The sequence below is a fragment of the Drosophila rhopaloa genome, unplaced genomic scaffold (genome assembly GCF_018152115.1).
Source record: "Drosophila rhopaloa isolate 14029-0021.01 unplaced genomic scaffold, ASM1815211v1 contig_115, whole genome shotgun sequence".
Lineage (NCBI taxonomy): Eukaryota > Metazoa > Arthropoda > Insecta > Diptera > Drosophilidae > Drosophila > Drosophila rhopaloa.
This window is the reverse complement of record NW_025334990.1, coordinates 17,891,606-17,912,908: the sequence shown is the minus strand read 5'-3', so window position 1 is coordinate 17,912,908 and position 21,303 is coordinate 17,891,606. Positions and strand designations below refer to the sequence as shown.

The 21,303-nt window shown below is 38.9% G+C and overlaps 1 protein-coding gene, 1 long non-coding RNA gene and 3 other non-coding genes across 7 annotated transcripts; 4 read left to right on the top strand and 1 right to left on the bottom strand.

Annotated features, from left to right (window-relative positions):
* Window positions 1-84: 84 nt before the first annotated feature.
* LOC108042388 lies at window positions 85-4,373 on the top strand. Of its 2 annotated transcripts, none has more exons than XR_001769202.1 (17): window positions 85-178; window positions 354-447; window positions 892-937; window positions 1,134-1,201; window positions 1,401-1,451; window positions 1,650-1,712; window positions 1,906-1,959; window positions 2,157-2,233; window positions 2,407-2,454; window positions 2,622-2,672; window positions 2,852-2,907; window positions 3,093-3,168; window positions 3,347-3,408; window positions 3,592-3,645; window positions 3,819-3,882; window positions 4,067-4,127; window positions 4,285-4,373. It is a non-coding gene; the product is annotated as an uncharacterized LOC108042388 (long non-coding RNA). The 2 variants fall into 2 exon arrangements; XR_001769201.1 differs by having other exon boundaries at window positions 354-452.
* Window positions 2,702-2,785, top strand: LOC123036998. Its single transcript, XR_006417286.1, has one exon. It is a non-coding gene; the product is annotated as a small nucleolar RNA R38 (small nucleolar RNA).
* Window positions 2,943-3,025, top strand: LOC123036999. The gene has a single exon (XR_006417287.1). It is a non-coding gene; the product is annotated as a small nucleolar RNA R38 (small nucleolar RNA).
* LOC123037000 lies at window positions 3,924-3,994 on the top strand. The gene has a single exon (XR_006417288.1). It is a non-coding gene; the product is annotated as a small nucleolar RNA R38 (small nucleolar RNA).
* An 829-nt stretch (window positions 4,374-5,202) lies between the features above and the next one.
* Window positions 5,203-21,063, bottom strand: LOC108042387 (protein FAM13A). Of its 2 annotated transcripts, XM_017120624.2 has the most exons (4): window positions 20,910-21,063; window positions 17,518-19,451; window positions 7,520-9,217; window positions 5,203-6,145 (listed from the first exon to the last, which is right to left on the bottom strand). In XM_017120624.2, the coding sequence occupies exons 3-4, from the start codon at window positions 9,209-9,211 to the stop codon at window positions 5,435-5,437; spliced, it is 2,403 nt and encodes an 800-aa protein (XP_016976113.1). In that variant the 5' UTR covers window positions 9,212-9,217; window positions 17,518-19,451; window positions 20,910-21,063; the 3' UTR covers window positions 5,203-5,434. The 2 variants fall into 2 exon arrangements, with proteins under 2 accessions (XP_016976113.1, XP_016976112.1); XM_017120623.2 differs by lacking the exons at window positions 17,518-19,451; window positions 20,910-21,063 and adding an exon at window positions 9,798-10,294.
* Window positions 21,064-21,303: the final 240 nt, after the last annotated feature.

Genomic DNA, 21,303 nt, shown 5'->3' with positions numbered 1-21,303 from the left:
TCTGTGATGCCACTATTGGCACTACCTACTAGCTATCGATACCTTATCGATATCTTTGATATTTTTCAAAATTGCAAGTACGGTCACATCGCCACGTGCATTCTTTCACTTTATTTTTCCATTCAAAATGGCCAGTCGCATTTGCTCTCTTAATTCCCAACTAAAATATAATAAAAAGGTAAGTTAACGTTGAATTTAACTATAAAAAATGTGCGGTTTACTTTACATGATGATAAATTCGTACCGCCCCAGTCTGAAAAGACGTGTTGATTGGTTATCTAAACTGAAAACTAAAAGCCGCATGTTGCCGATCGATTTATTGGTTAAATTGTTATTGTTATTTAAATTTACAGAATGCCACGCGGTAGCAGCGTCTATCTGCATTACAAAGAAATGGAAAATTCAATTTTTGATGGTTTTTACCTGAGATATCACACGTGTCGAAAAGTAAGGTTAGTTTTGATTTGAAATATATCTAGAAATTTTTAAAAACTATAGTTTACTATTCCTATGTGCTGAAAATATGGTTCACTAGTACAGTAATATTCCAACACTAGAAGTACAAAAAAAACGACATTTATGGTTGAGTTTTACCACGCTTTTTCTACCTGGAGTTCAAAATAGAAAAAAAAACAAATCGGAGTGATATGAACCTACTTGAGGCTACAAGGAAATGTTGTCTAAAAGCTGATAGCTTTACTTTGTAAACTATTGTTTTATGAAATATCTCCTAAAATTGTATGATGAAACATTTACCCAGCTCGCTTTGATATTCTATGAAGAGAACTGTTCCATATCCAACGCAAAAATAAACTGCTGACTTCATTCATACATAAAGGAGTTTAATATTTCTTAATATATCCATTAAAAACTATATTTTTCTGTTTCCAGAGAACCTATTGGAGCTTCGGCTTTTTAAACACGGATCTTGCCTTAGGTACGTATTTAAAATTTCAATCAACTAAATAAAAAAAACCTTGTAAATGATGATTTATTATTATTTGCTACTCTTGAAGATCATTGATGAATACTTTCACCTTAAAAACTGATTTACAATTAAAATATAGAAAGTTTCTCGGCAAAAAAATAGTAATAAACTTTATATTAACCCTTTCTTATTTTTGTAATTTCAGATTGACGAGCACAAGATAAATTCAGCAAGATGGAGTGCTCACTAAATTCTGGGGAGAACAAAGTTCAGGTACTTAAATATTTTATACTTAGTTCAATTAATTTCATAAAAGTATGATGAAACATTTACCCAGCTCGCTTTGATATTCTATGAAGAGAACTGTTCCATATCCAACGCAAAAATTAACTGCTGACTTAATTCATACTACAATGATTTTTATGGGTTTTCCTAAATTCTAACGTTAAACATTTTTGTATGGTACTTACAGGAACAATCCAGTGGACGATGGTTAATTCGGACTCATTTGCTGAAAAATCAGGTAAACAAATTGTTTGGTTATATTAAATAGCCTTTTTAAACGTATGATGAAACATTTACCCAGCTCGCTTTGATATTCTATGAAGAGAACTGTTCCATATCCAACGCAAAAATTAACTGCTGACTTATTTCATATACGATAAATGTGATCTTTTTAATGACTATCTTTAACAAGCTTTTATTTTCTATATATTTACAGAAACCTTTTTTTGGCTTTCAACCAAAGGAAAACTCAAATAACCATATGGATATCTTGGCTTAGGTGTGTATTTATTGCTGTGCAAATAATTACTTTACTTGAAAATGATGATTTATTATTATTTGCTACTCTTGAAAACCTCTGATGAATACTTTCACCTTAGCAACTGAATCAAAATTATAAATTAGAAAATAGTTTTATCAAGAATATACCAATTAAATAATGGGTTATGATTTGCTTTGTCTTATATTTAAAGATTGATGACTACGCAAGAGAAACTGAGAAATGCTGAGAGAAATCTAAAAACAAGGTATTTAAAGTTACAAATTTTATAGAACATTTTTATAAAAGTATGATGAAACATTTACCCAGCTCGCTTTGATATTTTATGAAGAAAACTGTTCCATATCCAACGCAAAAATTAACTGCTGACTTTATTCATACATTCAACGAGCGTGGACTTTTATCTATTATTTTTCTTTAACAACACTTTCTTTATACTTTCAGAAACAATTTTTAAAATTTATTGGTTAGGATGCTAGCTTTGGCGAAAAACTTATCAAGTAACATGGATTTCGGAATAGGTGGGTAATAACATAAAATATCTATAATATCTTAAATAGTCCTTCTATGATGTTAGAGATACCGCCCCAGTCGGAAGAACTATGTCGATTGGTTAAATATACTGATTTTTCCATCAAAATATTAATTTGCGTGCTTAGATGGATTTGTATTAACCTCATTTATTAAATTTCAGATGTGATGAACAAATGGTTTCTAAATTTCCTGCTTAATCTTCAATACGGTGAGTGATTTTTTTTTTTTATTTGTTTATGTATTTTCTTTGATGACAAACCAATAGACAAGCATATAACCGAATAATCATGTTGATTTTCAACCGACTGAGTTCAGAGAAAATATAACTTTTTGAAATATTCAGAAAAACACATTTTAATTAATGTCATATTACAGATAAAGCGGGGAAAACAGCACTTAAACACTTCAATTTTCGTTGACAAATTGGTAAGCACATTATACACAAAGAATTTTATATATGCAATGATGAACATCTTATTTAAGCCAAACAGTTATCCCTGTCATAAGAATAATTGATGATAAAATAAGCTGATACATATATAAAACTCTTTCCTTAATTCATTTTCTTGGATTCCTTTTTCTAATTTCACTTTCTTTATTTACAGATATGTTGACCCAATATTAATCAAATAAAACAACTGAAGAAAAACTGATAAATAAGGTGAGTTTGCAGTTGTGTTTCACCTAATAATTTTTTCCTTTGTGATGAACACCTTATTTAAGCCAAACAGTTATCCCTGTCATAAAAACACTTGATGATACAATATGCTGACATATATACCGCATAAACAATATGTTATTTTGATGTTAAAAGCTTACTTATAATATTTATATTTTATTTTACAGACATGACGGGAAAGCCAATGAGAATGTTTAATGGCACGACAGCTATTACTTACAGATGACTTCAAAATAAATTAAGGTAGGCCCAATTTAAATTACAATTCTAAACGTTAGGTGTATTTTTTGTGATGATTATAGATACCGCCCCAGTCGGAGAAATTATGTCGATTGGTTAAACGTACTGATAAATTAATGTTCAGAAATTGGGTTTTCATTTCGAATCTTTTATTTAAACTACATTCTCTTTTATCTTACAGATACCTGGATTTATGCTTTGGCTTCACAGTAATCATTGAAGATGGCTTAAAAAGTAATAAAGGTAACCCTTTTTCAATTCATTTGTAAGAGTTAGGATTATATTTTGTGATGATTATTGATACCGCCCCAGTCGGAGAAACGATGTCGATTGGTTAAACTAACTGACAAATTAAAATAATGTTCACAAATGTATTTTTCTTCAATTAGGATTTTATTTTAAAACCCTTTTTTTTATGTTTTACAGATGTCTGGATGTATATACCGGAAGATGTTTATCTGCAAGCCAACCTTATTAAAGGTGTGTATATAACCAACACTGTTTTTCCTTTTTTTTCTGATGACAAACCAATAGACAAGCATATACCTGAATTTACGTGTGTTGCTACCTTTTTTCGACTGAATAAAACAGATCTCTTGAACTGGACAAATAATATGTGATTTATACTAATCGGCCCATTTTTTATATTTTAGGCTTAATCGGAATTGTTTTTAACTAGTAACTGATCCTTCTATGAACTTTGTTACAACATACAAGGTAAGAAATCGGTAGAATTACGGACATCAAAATAAACTCTCAATGATGAACAACTTATTTAAGCCAAACAGTTATCCCTGTCATAACAAAAATTGATGATAAACTAAGCTGACCAATCAACTTATTTTATGATTGTTGAGAACTCTGCATTTGTAATAATTCCAAGTATTTAATTTCCTTACAGGTGATAATACTCCAATACCAACCCTGGTTACTTTGCTATGTGATTCATCTGAGTTGTTTTGGTACGTATTGTTTAATTTCCTTGCAAGCTTATCAATCATATAGCTGAATTCCTATTTCCATAATTCACGTGACTGATTCGTCATTTTCATTCAGCCGCTAGGTTATTAATCTTCCTCCCACACTGCAACTAAATTGTATCTTATCTTTTTTTTTTAGGTTCTTGACAAAAACCACCAACTGATTCTAAAAATATAACTGATGTATCTTATCGATGAATAAAAGTACAAAGATTTTATTTAATATAACGTGATATATTTTATTTTGCATTTCAAATTATGTATAGACATTCATTCGCTTCAATTAGCTGGAGATATTTGTAATGCTCTGCTTTCCACATTGACCCGATTCAGTGGGCTGCATATAAGAATATTCAATTTGTAAATGTTGAGTCCTCTAAGTGTATATAATTTAGCTTTGGGCCTTACTCTTTTTATCATTGTAAATATATATTTATATGTATATTCATATATTGTATGTATGGATTAGGGGCGGGGGTATACACGTTCAAAAAACCAATTGCTTGTTGCACAACAAAATCAAATCATTTACCAGGCACTCGGCCTGCAATCGATACTAACTTATGATCGTCTCAATTTTTTTCTGTTTCCGACGCTCTCAAATGCTTTTTAAGATTTTTTTCGAGTGTGGGTGTGTGTCGTTTGCACACTGAAACATTTAATGGAAAGCACAACTAGAGTGGCTGGGGTAATATTGTTTATAGATCGCTAAAGTCTAGTTTAGATATCGATATAAAATGTTCATTTCTACTAGACAACACTTATAAAGTTTTTCAATTATTTGATTTGCGGTTTCGACCGGCTCCTCTTTTGGATCGTTTAAAACTAGAGCTAATCAAATAATGTGTGCTCCCCGTTTTCGAAGTGGGACAAATCAGGCAAGTCATTTTTTAACATCAATGACGATTTACAGAACACAAAGGGAGAATGCGAAAATATATTGCAGATTTTTGGGTTACATTTAGAAGTCAATTCCGTGCGGGAGTCTGAATAATAAAGGGTTGAGTCCGAATCAAATGTCTAGCGGTTACTTTCTCAATCTCTTCTTTTTGTCTCATAATGTTTCATTTTCTTTTTATTACAATTACTCAATAGATGTTTTCAAAAAACAATAAGGAATCAACAATATTCATAAAATGTATCATTATAGAATATATGGTAAACGTATGTCTAAAAACTACATATAATTTGTATAGATCTAGGTCTGTATTTGTTTGGTTGGGTATGAAATAAATAAGTTTCGCATGCGTGGGTGAACAGGAGTCGAATGGAAGTAGGAAATTGCTGGCTTATTGCCCGATGTGCTTCTTGATCAGAGCCTGCAGAAGTCGGACCTTGGCCTTCTTCTCCTTGTACTGGGCATAAGTCTCCGTCTCCAGCGAGCGGCGATCCTGCTTGAGCATCTTGCGTCCGTTCTGCTCCTCAAACAAAGACTCGTACTCCCGGATGGTGGCCTTCAGCAGGGATTTCTCATCGCGCGCTCTGTCCAGCTGCTCCCAGAGCTGGTCGAGACTGAGGGCGGAAATGTTCTCGCTGGCCGCCTGGTTCTCCTGGCCGGAGGCAACCGCTCCAGCCGCCGGTCCCGTCAACGTGGTGGTGGTCGTCGACTCGTCGGAGGAAGCATTCTGGGTCAGCGTGTTCGGAGCATTCGAGTCGCTGGGCGAGTTGGTGGTCTCGGTGCTGTTGTTCGACGAATACTGCAGCGGTGTGGAAGTGGCCTCGAACACCATCGCCTCGTGCTCCAGGATGGTGGGCAACTCCGGCACTCCTGTGCCCGCTCCAAACATCACGGTGCGCGACACTAGGCGCTTCAGCTGCCGGTAGCGATCGTAGAGCGGTCGTGCGGCATCCCGCTCCTCCTTGGTGATGGGATGGCCATAGAGGCTCTCGAAGTACAGCAGTCCATGCTGCACGGCGCTCTTCTCCTGCACCAGTTGGTCGGCACTCAGATCCTCCAGCTGCTCGGAGCGATGGCCATTCACGCGCTTCTCGTTGAGATTCTACAAAGGGCGGGGAATTACAATTAGTGATTTGACTTTTATATAATTTTTATATGACAACTACTGGTTCGATACATAATGATAAAAAGCAAGTAATCAGTGGCGCAGAAGCCCCAAAAGATAAAGACCACCCACATTGGCAAACAAGACAATTAATCAGTGGCATTAGTTATTACTCGTTTTTGATTTGTTTATGGCAGATTGGCAATGACTCGGCGACAGCACCAGACATTTCGAAAGAAGATGCCAAACAGAAATAGAAACAAGTGCGGAATATATCCGTATTGTAAACAAATAAAGTCGCAGCCTTACAGTATAGCAATAATATATGGCGTGGCACTTGGATGGCTGCTCTTTCGGCCATTTCCCATTTCCACCAGCCCAGCTAGGGAAAATCATTTCGTGCACACTTTGTTTCTTGGCAGAAATTCAATTTCAAGCGGATTCCGCTGGGCCAAGTGTTTGTCTGGCCCGCTCTTTGGCAAATGTATCATTAATTTGTCAATATAGAGAATGTGGAGGCTTGTCTACATGTCATAAATACATATGGTATATGCTTATAAATAGAAACTCATTATAATGTGGCAGAAACGTCCTAATTTGGAATTTGGGAATTGTTTCTATTCAGTCTGTCGCTACTGAAACCTTAAAAAGTTCTAGAAAATAATGATGTAATCACGATTCATTGCAGTTTGTCTTTAATATTGTTAGCTTTGTCTTAATTATGTCATATTAAATAATAATATCGTAAGACCTGCTAAACGCTTTTTGTGTTAATTTCTAATAGACAGTCAAGTCTTAAAACTTTATCTTCATTATGTCACATTAAATAATAGGTTCGTAAGAACTGCAAAACCCTTATTGTGTTAATTTCTAATAAACACTCAATTCTTAAAACATGATTTTCATTATGTCACATTAAATAATAATATCGTAAGACCTGCTAAACCCTTTTTGTGTTAATTTCTAATGGACACTCAATTCTTAAAACTTGATCTTAATTATGTCATATTAAATAATAATTTCGTAAGACCTGCTAAACCCTTTTTGTGTTAATTTCTAATAAACACTCAATTCCTAGAACTGTACATTTCTCTATCCTATACCCCTTCTTTAAAAGCTATCTGACAGCGAGAATTTATTTTCATGAGATATTTTAGCCAAAACAAAATATGTTTACCAAGTGCCTTGTGACAATGGGGCAAGATCAAAGCTATTGCCAAAAGGCTAGGCATGTCACTATACTATATCTGCATATATACCCCTCCTATTTATATGTTTGCCCCACAATCTGGCGCTGACGTCTGTTCCACTTGCTAATTGTCATAAAATGTATCGTGTCTCGTGATTTTGCAGACTGGCGATTTCTATTACCAGCTCGATTTCAGCGAGGGTGGCCTTCATGCGCTCCAGCTTCTTGGCCACCTCCTGGCCCCCAATGACTCCTCCGCCGCCGCCGCCGCTTCCGACCTTCAAGCCCAGAGCTGCGATGGGATCAGTCTTGAGCTCGTGCCGTTCCTTGCGCAGCTTGCTCAACTCCGCCAGGGCGTTCTTCATGTACTTGTCGTTCAGCCGCTCCGCCTGCGAGGGCCTGTAGCCCAGTCGCTGCTCCAGCGACTCCTCCAGCTGCACCAGTTTCTTCTTGAGCACAGTCACCCGGCGGTTGATGGCCTTCAGCCGCTCCTCGGGCGATTGGAAGGCCACCATCATGGCCGGCAGCACCTGTTGCATCACATCGCGGGTGCGCATGTTCTCCAGCGAGCTGAATGCGCGCACTGCATCCATGGGCTCCAGGCAGCAGTCCATGTCGCTGATGTCCGAGTGCAGCTGCACGGTGGCCGCCTGCTTGGGCAGCTGCTGCGGATATGGCATGACCTTGGCCAGCTGGGCGGCTGCATCGAGGTTGCCGCCCACATGTGGTCGGGAGTGTGCGTATCTCCGGCTGAGGATTGGAGCGGGCTCATCGCCCCTTTCCCACGGCAGCGACTCCTGGGCGGAGGTCAGATCCAAGCTCTGCTGCTGCCTCTGGGGTTTGGCCTTGACGGGCGCCGGCGCATTGGAAGTGGGCGTGCTGTCATCGCTGCCCGCCGAGGAGCTCGTGGTGGGTGTGGGCGAAATACTGGCGCTCCTCTTCGTCTGCAGCTCCTTCTGCTGCTGATGGAAGTCTATCAAGTTGTTGTCGTTGTGATCGGAAGCAGATTGCACGGACTGCTGTTGCGACTGTTGCTGTTTCCTGCTGCTGATGAAACCTCTGCGTTCGTACTTCAATGCCGACAGGTCGTACTTGTAGGCACTCTGCTCGTCCCGCCGCGACGGCAGGTACTTGGAGCCACTGCCTCCGCCCCCCTTCTTGGCCACCCCGGACTTGCGAACCGGCGGCTGGCGGGACTTGCAGAAGCGCTCACTGCTGCGGCGTCTTTCGTGCTCGCACTCGGAGTCATCGCTGGCTTCCTTGGGCGGCTGGCGAGCGGGACTCGTCTCCAGACGCGGACGCTCCTTGGCCGCTTCCCCTGCCGGCAGATTGGCCAACGAGGCATTGTTCTCCCCCAGCTCCGAGGACTCCTCCTGCTCCCGCTCGAACTCCTGGCGGTAGTTGGCGTAGCTGGCCGTGCGCTTGAAGTCCTCCGAGGACACCCGTCGGATGACCTCACACTGGGCCTCCAGAAGATTGGCGGCCGCCTGGGTCGTGGGCGAAACGAGGGCCGCCGGTTCCGTGAGCAGCTCCTCGCTGTTGCTGCGCTGCAGCTTGCGATCCTGGCCAAAGGCCGAGCTGCTGTCCAGGCGCTCCTTGCGCTTGCGCGACGACTTCTGCCATTCCAGGGCCGGGTGGATGATCTCCGGCAGATAGGTGGAGTGGAAGCCACTGTTCAGGTGGCTCTTGTCCGCGCCCGCCGGCGTTGGCTTCTCCGGACTGCGGACCACCTCATGTCGGGCAGCGGGATTCGAGGACGAGGAGGATGAGGACGATGATGAGGAGGCTGCGCTGCCGCACGAGGCCGTCGACGATGATGAACCAGTGAGACGACTCAGGTCGTCTTCGTTCAGCCCAGTTGTGGGATGTCGCATGCCGCACTGAAAGAAAAGTGGGGAGACAGGGAGAAATGTAATGAGAAAAATCCATCAAGTGCCGTGACGAACTTAACGCTTAATTATAAATAATTAAACAGCCCGGGAAATGTCGTTTCCTTGGCACAATTAAATGGGTTAATAAGAGTCCAGCACTACGTGTCGTATGAGTAATATTCTGTTCAATACATTTATTTGTGCCTGGTCATGAGCCCCCACCATAGTTCAACAAAATCTTTAGTTTATATAAGCCCCACACGATCTGATAAATAATTTATGGCCATTGCTAGCCAAAGTCAGGTTTTGTGAAATATATTTAAGGCATATTTAAAAGTCCTCCCTGTTATTTGAAGGTGTGATGAAATACTGGACTGGCTCTTACCAAATTAGTTTTATGTACTTATTTTAAGAATATGTTTTTTAAATTAAGTTTCAATAAGGTTTAGATATTTTCAGCAAATTAAAAATATTTTTTGTAAGGGATGATGAAATTCTGGTATTTAAGGAATAATGAAATTTTGGTATTTAATTTATTCAACATTTTTTCGCGATAAAAATTACCCCCATTATTCTATTTGATATTTACCAAAATGTAAGTAATAATCCTGGGCGTCATTTTGGATGGCTTATCTCTACTTTAATCAGTCTAACTAGATGTATTATCACAATGAATTTAATTCAGTTCACTTTGAGTTTTGATCACAAGCGTTTGATTTGAATAGAATTTTGTTGAGCAATAAAAGTTATAATAAAAATGTCAACGCCTTAAATCTTGCTTAATAAATTTCAATAAACACTAATTGAAATTTCCTTTCAGGTTCTTGTTTTTTTTTTGGTTTGACGTTTTCTCAAGTGCTCAACCGTTTCAAAGGTCTGCAGTTTTTAATCATTTCACATGTTTCGGGGATCGATCGGTTTTACAAGATTGCCGTATTCCGATTTTCGAGAATATTTTGCAGATATCGAGGGATTTCTTTTGAGAATACTTTGCTTTTGGCTCGGACACAGCCGAGCAAAAATGTTTGAGGAGAAGCGGAGAACGCTTGCGTTGCTTTCTTTGGGCGCACCGAATCACTATTAAACCCATTTCGCTCCGACCTCGCGAATTATATGCGAAAATCCCGCGAGAGCGGCTGAGATATAGCGAGAGAGAGCGGCAGAGATATAGCGAGAGAGAGCAGCAGAGATATAGCGAGAGAGCGCGCCTGCGCCGCGATATATATTTCCCGATCGATCGGGAAAGAGAGCGAGGGCCGCCAAAAGGTGCGAAAGCTTCGGTAAACAAAAGTCGGGAATGCTAACAGGTCGAAAAGAAGGCATTTTTGGCTTTTCCTGGTTCTGCCTTTACTTTCCTTATCGGCCATAGTCTATATGAACGGTGGTTTGCAGACGGGGTATGGGAATCAAAGGTGAGCGAGCGAGGGGTTTAAAAATAAATCTGGCCCGCAAATTAGCGGCAGCTCTAGACTTTATGGCCATATTAATGGGGCGAATGAATTTATGCACTTGTTTACGCCCCCTGCAACACGCGTTTCGCGCTCCAATATCGAATATATAGCCCACATCGACTGATCGAAAATCGTTTCGGGGATCCGAGGCCAAAGGCAGGTAACAACAACAGGTAACGGCAACTCCCGCTGCCGGGAAATAAACACAGAAATATGCACGGGCACAAATGCGAATACGAAAAAGCGTAGCTGTTGAAAAACAAAATTTCAAGTGCAATGTCACGACGTGTGTGAAAATACAAATTTAAAACAACAGCAGCGTGAGAGGGAGCTGCGATTCTGTGAGTCACTTTCCTCTAGGTTAACCAAATATCGGAGCATCTTCGGTCAACTGCCCGGTCGCAAACGAGACGAACTAATTAAGACCCACGCGCCCTACAATGACGTCAATGGCGAACGTGATCGAGTACAGCAACAATAAAGAAACAAGAACGTTTCGAAATCAACACATTTACAATGTGAATGAAATATGAAAACTTCGATTTCATTATTATTGCTATCGAAGAAAATGTTCGAATAATATTTGTAAGTGCAAAGAAATGTATTAAATTGTTATCCCCTATTCCTTTTAATTTGTTTATGTTGCGTAGTATTATAAAGCAGGGAACAAACTTAAACATGTCAACACTGCGTATGAGTGATAAATGTTACAACAATCACTTGGCCGCTTCCCAAACATTTACTTTATGATATTTTTGGTTTTACCTCATAAAAATCAAAACAATATATATTTATACATATTTAGCATCAGAATGCTTAATTTACTTTATTGTACAACAAAGAACATTAATGCTTGATATAAAAGAAAGGCGCGTGCAAAGCATTTCGAATCGGCATGCCCATTAAATAAGGGTCTTAGGTTTTATCAAATTAATTAGACTACTTAAAACCCTGAAGCGGAAGGGAGGATTTGTGTTGGGGTTTTGCGATGGCAAATAGATACGGACAGGTGAAAGCCCGTCGACCGACACCTTATAATGGATAATGAATTGGACTTCAATTGAACTCGTGTCGGGTGTGTTGATTTAAGGATTGATTGAGTTAGGGCCGAGAAATCGAACCACATTAATTATAAACACCATCGAATGTGTTGATTAAATAATATAAAAACAATCACTGAACTCCTTCTGATGAGTAAATCATCAGGATTGGATAAATTATTCGTGTCACTATGATTTTCTCTTCTCCAGAATTGTTTACGCAATAAAGAGTTCAATAATTGTTTACACAGAGGCAACCACACAAGTGCATGACTCAAAAAGCTCCGACAAAAGGTCGACATGGATAACAGCCCGCACTGAACCACTGAGCCACCGAACCACCGAACCACTTCCCCACTCATCCAATCACCCCACCAATGGCAGCTGACACGAGCCCACAAATGAATTGGCATTTATTCGAATTTCGCTTTCAGCTTGTAGTTTTAGATAAAGATTGTGAATATACTTGTGGTTGAGGCAGTTTCCCACCTGCCGATCAGACTTTCTCGATAAGAATCTGTCGTCATGGACTATTTATGGAAGGCAGACGATTAGAGTTTAAGTGCTTGCGGATCCAAACAAACAAGAACAAATTCTAAAATGAATTCTAAAGAGCCCTGGGTAATTTGGTGAAATTTGTTAATGCAATTGTGACAATACATTTTAAAGCACGTTTCATCGTGCATCGAAAAATATTAATAAATATTTGGACTATACTTGAAACGTTAGGTAAAAACAATAGACATAAAATCTAATAATAAACTTTTCTCAAAAAATTAACTATTCTCGCCATTTAATATGTCTAGTTGTTTCATTCTCAAATAAAAAGAAAACCTTTTTAAAGTCCTTTCCTAATCTTGTAATCTATCTTGAATAGATTTGCAAAGGAAATTTGAATTCCCAAAAATGTAATTATGGTAATGACTTTCTATTGAAAATACATCTTTAACGTTTAAAAAGGGCTTTTAAAGAGTTCCGCTCCGGAAGCTCGTAAATTTCATAATCCTCCAGCCTATGCCAACGCCCAGAAGGTCGTGCAGCACACTTTTCAAACAGCCACGCGCTGGAATCAATATGTTTACCGCCCAAAACGGCACGAAAACAAAGTCATGGGTACAATAGCATGGGGATTTATGTGGCTTTGCTGCTCTGCCCGCTCGGCGGAGACAACAAAAACCACAGGCAGCCTCGCAGCGCGAACGCTGGAACGTCGGAGTCGCCTCGCACTGCGATGCTAAAATTGGCCCACGCGGCGTATGCGCGATTTAAGACGATGCGAACCGTGAGATGTGAAATTTTCGGGCATTTTAACAAGCCCGTGCGAATGTATCACTGGCCGATGGAATTGGGCGATTACTCGAGTACTTTAAACGGGGTGCAAATATTGAAAAGGCATTTTCACCGGCTGATAAGTCGGATTTACCTGGTAACCGGGCTAATATCATCGAATAATCAACAGCCTCAGACTGCCTAGCGCCGGCTGAAACCGGTAGTAAACCGGTGACTGCAGGTCGGCCACTAGATAATACTCTCCCATTCACCCATTGAGAGGTTTTAGGTCTACACTTTGGGATCGAGAGGGTAAACAGTGTTAGTGTAATTGTATTTTCGATACGGGCACGATAAAAACGGCTGGCAATGTTGACATTTCATCCGTTTAAGTGGCGGGAATTCGGCAACCGAACCGTACACACGGCGATTGTAATTGTTTACCAGGTTTCGGCTATTTTTATGGGTTGTCCATCAATTTAATGTTATCATGGAATTTAATTTGCGAGCAAGGAAAAAATGTGTACATTACATCAAAGGAAGATATAAATGTTAGAAGATATAATATGTTGTCAATTATAATTCATTACAGGGACAATTATGAAATACACAGAACCTTTTTAATTTATAAATTTTAGCCACATATTAGCAGTAATTTTTATTTTATTTTCCCCCAAATATGAGCCTTTACTTATTCCTGTTTAGTTTAGTCTATCAAAACTAAATTATAATTAAACCTTTATTATTATTAGATTCACACTTTAGTTTTCATTTTAATAATAGTAGAATCTTTTTTATTTATTACTGACTTTGTCGGTGTTTGCGAGCTTGACAATTATGCAATTCCACAAAGCTACTAACTTTAGGTTAGGATAAAGCATGCACAGCTGTTGATGGTATTTATTTATTCACAGCTGTTACTTGCTTATTTTTAAAGCGATCTGAGTCATTTGCAGTTCACCTACTCCAATCACCTTTCTTTGAAGTCCATCAATTGAAGCCAAGGCCGCAAAAGTCCCATTCAAAGTGAAGAAGAATGGAATTGCTAGTCTTCAAAAAGATATCCGTTGCACCCAGTTGACAGCACGTACTTGCCTTCAATGGATACATATGTATATGTATGAGCTTATAATTGAACGACAATTAATCACACCGATTAGATAAGGGAAAACGATTCACAGAAACTGATAGCGAATTAAATTTATGTACTGCCTCTGGAATTTCAAGCAGCCATCTCAAGTGGCCAGACATGATCATAATGTGTGGTTTATAGGACCGAAACTAAAGCAACTCGTTTCTATTTTTTACCAAGTTCTATTTTTGGGACCCCGGCAATCGTAACTTTCCGCTGCAAATCGCATCAATCACTGCTATATAGCTATCGACTAAACAAGTCTCGGTCCCTAAAAATACCCCTCAAATTGGTTAATGTCAGTCACGTGCTTTTTGGTTGGATTTCTGGGCTTCAATTTCTAAGATTGCGCAACTTGAAAACCAATATAAGAATGAATACAAAGAAGTGGGGTGGGGTGAACTACACAACAAGTTATGGGGAAATGACGGTGGAATATTACCAGGCCCGAAACCGAAATGCAAATGCGAAGCTCACAAAATTTTAATGAAGCGTGGCTAAAACAACAAGCAAACCAGAGCGGCAAAAATGTGAGTAGGAAACGTGAATAAGAAGACGAGCAAAATATGTCTAATGAGGCAAGGGTAACTAGTTCAAAAATAACCTGGCTAATAGCAAAAACGTATTTTAAATGCCAGGAAATGGGCTTACATTTCCCTCGGGTCAAAGTACATATCCTTCATTTTCCGCTCGTGACGTAATTACTTTATGGCTGGTCACTTGATCATTTTCTGCTGTTGTTTTTGTTTTCGTTCGGTCCCATCAATTAATTTACAAATTCCGCTTTCTGCTCTCTTTATTGGAGTCTTTATTTCTGCCCGCTTTCGTTAGAATCAATCAATTTCAATTGATGAAGGCATCTCCAGTTCATAAAAAAATCGACAGAATCAGAAATTTCTTTTTCCAGTTTCGTGAACTTTGCCAGCTTGTATATAAATAAAATACAATAAGTCCGAGACTGAAGAAAGGGGAATGATGCGGATTGCCATAATTTACGAGCTACGCAAAATGTGAACAGGTTTTTATTATTTAATTTATTCCCACTGGTTTCATTTTAATTTTAAACATTTAACTTTTGATGGGACAATATGCAGGCATCTCTTGTTCTTAAGCCAAATGAATTTGAAATGCCATGAGTTATAGTTTGCTCTTTTTTTGCTGATGGTGTCACATCGCGGACTGGTCCCAGACACTCCGGCCACATGACCACCCGGCAAAGTTGGTCACGAGACCCACAAACGAGGCACACGACCCTGGCGGATGCATCTAATGGATGCCAAGTCTCTTATACAATCGCCCCGTAGTGACTCGCGGCTTTTTAATGAATGATCTCAAAAATGGAGACCGGCGAGATCATGCGGTGTATATTACAAACAGAATAATACTTAAAACTACGAGCTCGGAAAATTAATTAATTAATCATGAAACACTTAAAACAGGTAAGTTAAGTTCATAAGAAAGACACTTAATCGTTTGACAGAAATGAGTTTTCCCCAACGACTTAAACAACAATGAAAGCTACTTGTTTATCAAAATTATTTTGAGGACTTAATTAATCTTTTAATACTTTTTAAATTTTTAATAATTTTTTTTTAATAATATGTCCTTTCAAAAACATGATGTATGCAACACGTTGAAGTGAGTACTCATATATCTCAAGATCTTTATAGGTGTATCCTTTGTTCTCTGCATATATAATTCCAATCAAGGGGCTTCCCTTTTTCTACTTCCATGACGGAAGTGGCTTTTCTGTCTGGGCAAACAGTAATCCCAGATGATAATAAATGTTGTTCAGTGGACCAGGCCGAATGCCAAATAGAAATTTAAACAATGCCAAAAATAAACCTCACGATTGATCGCTTACACATTGAACTTTTCGGACGCGGTCTAAAAATAGATAAAACCGCGCAATTTGGCAAAAAATATATGTTTGCTAATCCGTTTAGTTTACGCGTTAATTGAATTTCGTCGACTGGGCACAGTGGCTTCTAAAATATTGTTCATACCTCCTGACAACAACTTAATTGGTTTACCTTCAATTATAGTCTGGGGATAGGTATACAAATAAATTCAAACATAGACTGTCAATAAAGTTGGCAATTTTTTGGGTCAACATACTCGACAAACTAATTTTCGTTGCACGTCACGAAAACTGACATGCGAATAGGAATTTTCCGTAATTTCGGAGACAGGGAAATCGGAGGGGCCAAAAGTAAAACCGGCCCCGTAAAACTGGCAACGCTGTATTTACAAAACGGATAAACCCCCTGATAATAAATAAAGCAAATGGGAGTAAATGGAATTTTTTCGGCAAGGAAGCACATTCCATTGAGTTGTAGTTATAGAGTGCTCACTGTGCTGTCATGACTCAAACTTAATATCTTTAAGCAAGAAACAATAAACAAAGAGCAAACAGAAAACAGAACACAAAATGGATCGATTGAAAGGGAATGTAATGGCAAAATCAGTAGTCCCACTAACAAGATAAGATTTTCGTGTGTCATAGACAAAACTATATAGATTTCGCTATGTGCGCCTGGATGGCGATAAATTGGATATCAATATGTTTATCAAACGGGCATTTCCCTGGAAAGTGCCAGCGGTCGTTCTACTTTGTGGCAGGCGTCTGAAAATATGCAATGGATCCGATTACGTTTGCAAACTTTTTCCATTGCCCTGGCCAAATGTGTTAATTTCTGTATAAGCCCCAGCGGTGGCAAAAATAAACATCGTATTATGTACCTAAATGATACACCTCGCATTTAGTTGGCAATCGTTTATGTAAATAAATGTCCAGCAATAAACGGCAATTGTGGCGGATAGGTGTGAAAATAAGGTAAAATTGAGATGCCTCATCAAGACCTGGAATAGGATTATTTACAATTTCCGATACTGTTAAAAACAACTTAACGCTTGTTTATTTACAAATATTATATGACCTCCAAATAGGCTATTTGTTTTTGTAATGGGAAAGAACATTTGGTCATTTCTGTGGGTGTTTATATAGAGATATCAATAGTACTTTCTAGTGCCGGGTATTAATTGTGTTGTTGATAATAAAATTATTTCAAAATGAGTAAGACTTAAAAAGATACTCCAATAAAAGCAAATGATGTTATTCAATATTAGGCGAAAATGGTCACAATACTCATATAAAGGTTTTTTTTAAGTTTACTTCAAATGGTTATGTACTATTCTAAATTAAATTTTTAATTTATTAAAATCGTCATTATATTGTAAAACATTTCTTCAAAATTATTCGGGAGTTCACATGATACAAAAAAGAGCTAAAACTGCAGTAAAATCTTTTTTGCATTTTAATTTACTTTCAAAAGTCTTTTCAGCTTAACGACGCTTCTGATTTCCATTAATATTAATTAATTCACTATTATTTGGGTAATTAATGGTTATACTTACAATGCAAGCCTTAACGGACTTCCAAAGATTTCTCCCAAAGTCTTCAATCTTGCTGGTTTTTCCCCGTACGTTCGCCAGTTGCACGACGTTTTCCGCTTGATTTGGTGGTTGGAAAAGGTTGGGGAAGACCGAATCGAGTCGAAGATCGAAAGGTGCACGAAATCACTTGGCCCGAAACTTAATTTGCTTTTTGGAACCGGCTAGAACCGTTTGGATGGAGCCCGTGGAGCGCAGGATAGTCACATTGCCGTTGATTCACACGCGTACTCGAATTGGAAGATATGGCGTATACTTAATTTAACTATTACTTTGCTGTGGCCTTTTGCTAATATTGTTAACTTTGGTATGGTAGCTAAATCTGGTTATTGTGGTTGTTAGTGGTCCAGGATTTCGCAATCTCGCGCAATCTTTCTCTCGTTTTGGGGCCCTCGGGCTATTGCCCGCTATCCTTTTTACTCGCTCTTGAGCTTGATTTTTTTCTTGACCTTGTAACGACGGTTGCGCTGATCTACGACAAACTCATATCGCGATCTCTGCACATTTTCGCTATCTAGACTATAGCTCAGACCCAAAAGGCGTAGCACTCCTAGCGAATACGTTGTGACTGGATTTTAGTGCCGGATCGGATGCGAATTTTCTCTCTCTCTCGGCGAGTCCTTCCCACTCTCCCTTGGCTGCTCTTTGATCCTGTTCTGTCTCTTAGAGAAATGAGCGAGGACCTCTTTGAACGCCTGTCTAACGGTGACTGAGCAGGCAGAGCGCACCTGAAGCGCTTTTATAGCACTGTTGTGTTATATCCTGCGATCGCTCTTCTCTCCCTTTCTCGCTCTAAATGCACTTGCACTTGCAGTTACACCCACACACTCGCTCTTGCTCCCACTCTCCGGGTACGGCTGACTCGCTACCACACTACGGCTGCTTCAAGAAATGAGTGGATACGAGACGGTATCTGAGCATGTGTCTCTGCGGTTTTCGACTGCCGCTCTTTATCTTTTCGGGAGCTCTTCTCCGCCTTTTTGTTCTGCCTCTTCTGCCTCCAATTCCAATCGAGAGTTTTCCCCCTTGCAACGCCGTTGTTGTCCTCGTTCTCGTTGTTGTTTTTGTTGTAGCTGCCTCTTTTGGCACTGGGCCAATTATGTAAAGCGTTTTTTTGGCTTACTTTAAAAACTCGGATACAGCTTTGATGTGCTTTTTTAGCTCTCAATTGTAGTGGTATTTATAGTTGTTATTGTGTGCGAGGTCATCGACGCGCATTAGCCGAAAAAAATCGATATTTAAAACTTGTCGCACTAGATTAAATGGGTTTATGGGTCCCGCTGGTTGTTATTGTCTTTCCAATGACAAATATCCAAAGAAACTGGAGTTTTTGAAGCACAATTGCATTCACAATTAAAATTACCGGTCCGCGAACATAAAAACTTTCCGCTGCTTTGGACGCACGTTGTATCGCGAGAGACGCAATTTTTCCAAATGGGAGCCACACACAATTTTTGGAGCCCCAACGCAGCGCTGCTCTCTCTCTCTCTTTATCTTTCCTCCCTCTTGAGTGTTCGGTCTCTCTTTGCGCAGACTCTTTTATCGGTTGCGATTTAATCTCGGATTCCTTTGCATTAATTATACAAATAGCGGTTTGATTTGCATATTTAGTAAGTGCTTAGATGATGTTTCCTTTCAGTGGAGTTATGAAATGGGCGTGTAAACAAGGGCGTAATGCGCTCGCGCGCTCTCTTTTCTTCGACGATTCTCTTCAGATGACGATGACGTTGCAAATGAAACACTTAACGCATTTCTCTCACTCCCACTCTACTCTCACTCGCTCGCTCTCTCTAGAGGCTAAATGCCCTTTTGGTTCATTTTCGTGGCTCAATTATTACGAATTTCAATGAAACTTATGACGGTAATTGCATACATTTTTCCATTCTGTTTATCCATAGCTGAAAAGAAAATAGCAAAATTTGGAATCGGGTTAAAATCTTAAATTTTTCAAATCCCGGTTGTGCAATCTAAAAGTGCACAAATAGCAACAACAAGTGCGGTTCCAGATTGAGCAATTAAGCCCAATTGGATGCAATTTGCAGTTGGAAATGGAGGGCAAAGAGAAATTGGGGGTGTTCAATAATTTACGGGTGTCAAGTTCTTATTCGCCTAATGAACCCCGAGAACATTCGAGAAATTTCCAAAGAGAAGAAGAGAAAAAAGGGGTGGCTGGGAGGTTGGGGAACTGTGCGAAATGAAATAGTTTCTGCAATTGCTCAGTTCGCAGATTTGCATTTATATTGATGTGGCTGCAACTTATAAACAAAATGTGATTATGCAAATGGAAGGCAAACAATCGAAGGCAACCAGAATCTGTTTACTTGAAAACCAGATATAATGCCATAAATTAAATCAAAACAATTACCAAAAGCTTTTGTCATCCCCAACACCATTGATCAAATTAATATAATATAATATAATATAATATATAAGGGTCCTTTCAAATTTAGCAAACACAAATATATATAGTATACGCAAGTATACTTGACTAAAAAATAAATAACTCATTCAATTTTCTACGAATTTACCCTAATCCTTATTCCGATTATCCTATGTATATCTATGCCATCATCTACAATATGCCAAGCCTGTTAATAACGCCATTAAATGACTAATTGATTGAAGATGTCTGGCACTTAACCTCAGATGGATATTTTGCGTGCCGCAGTCTTAAAATATAACAAAATAAACAAGCGAAATGTTCTTAATATCTTAAAAAAACGATTTATATATACACGCATATATATGAGCACATTAAAATGTCTTTGACGTCGCAGACAAAATTCGGCAACACAAAAACAGTTTATAATGTTCTTTTCTGTGATGTTCATTATTTCGAAAAAGAAAAAATAAATAAAATCAAAACAGAAAACGCAAAACTGTAAACATTGAAATGAAAACAAGTTTTGCTAGTGTGTGTAAAGGAAAATAAAAACAAAGAGAAATGTGATGAAACCAGAGAAAATAAATGCTAAAAGTGTGCAAAATTGCTCATACGACCTGTAAGCCATTTGGTAAATAACCAAAGCTAACTTATATGATAAACTTATAAAAATTTCAATTCTTTGCGATTCAATACTACAGTTATTTTTATAGTAATTATGGATCAATATTTTTTCGTGCAACCACTTCGAAATTAATGAAGATTACTTTTATATTTTGCCGAGCAGCTTAATTAAAAAAATATATATATTCTTTTAGAGCTGGCTTAAAAATAATTGTATATTTACGTAGCATTTAGTAGTATTTTTGTATATTTAAATGTATGGAATAATAGTTGCAGTATTTTTTCCCCAGTGCATCCTTAAAGCACCTTACCCCTTTAACCAGTTGCAACACTTGTGCACGCCATTTACCTAATTTTCGGCGGATTTTTCTGCTCTCTCTCTCTGTGACTGTTGTTGTTGCGGCCTTTTCCACACTTACACAAGCTGAATTCGACTCACACTGACACACACACGAAGAAGTGCGAACACTGCGAGGGAAAGAAAATTGTGAACCACACCGGACGAAGAACCAACATCGAATGAGAGGAAAAATAGCGGGCGCACGTGCTCAAAGCGGCGTAGGCCAAAAAAGAGGAGAGAGAGGCAGATCTCCCGAGAGAAATGGTGGAGAAGGGGGTATCTATTGAATGAAAGGGACTTTGCTGTGCTCGGTTCCCTTGTGTTGCTCTCTCCAGCTTTCTCTCTCTTTCTCTCTCCGCCTCTCCGAAGGACGGCGCTGCAATTTGAGGCAAACAACGGCTCA

Coding starts and splice junctions, on each gene's coding strand:
- LOC108042387 (XM_017120623.2), bottom strand. CDS start 9,827: ATGACGCCCAGGATTATTACTTACATTTTG. Junction 9,218..9,797: donor GGATTATTACTTACATTTTG/GTAAATATCAAA, acceptor CTTTTCTTTCAG/TGCGGCATGCGACATCCCAC. Junction 6,146..7,519: donor CCCTCGCTGAAATCGAGCTG/GTAATAGAAATC, acceptor CGCCCTTTGTAG/AATCTCAACGAGAAGCGCGT.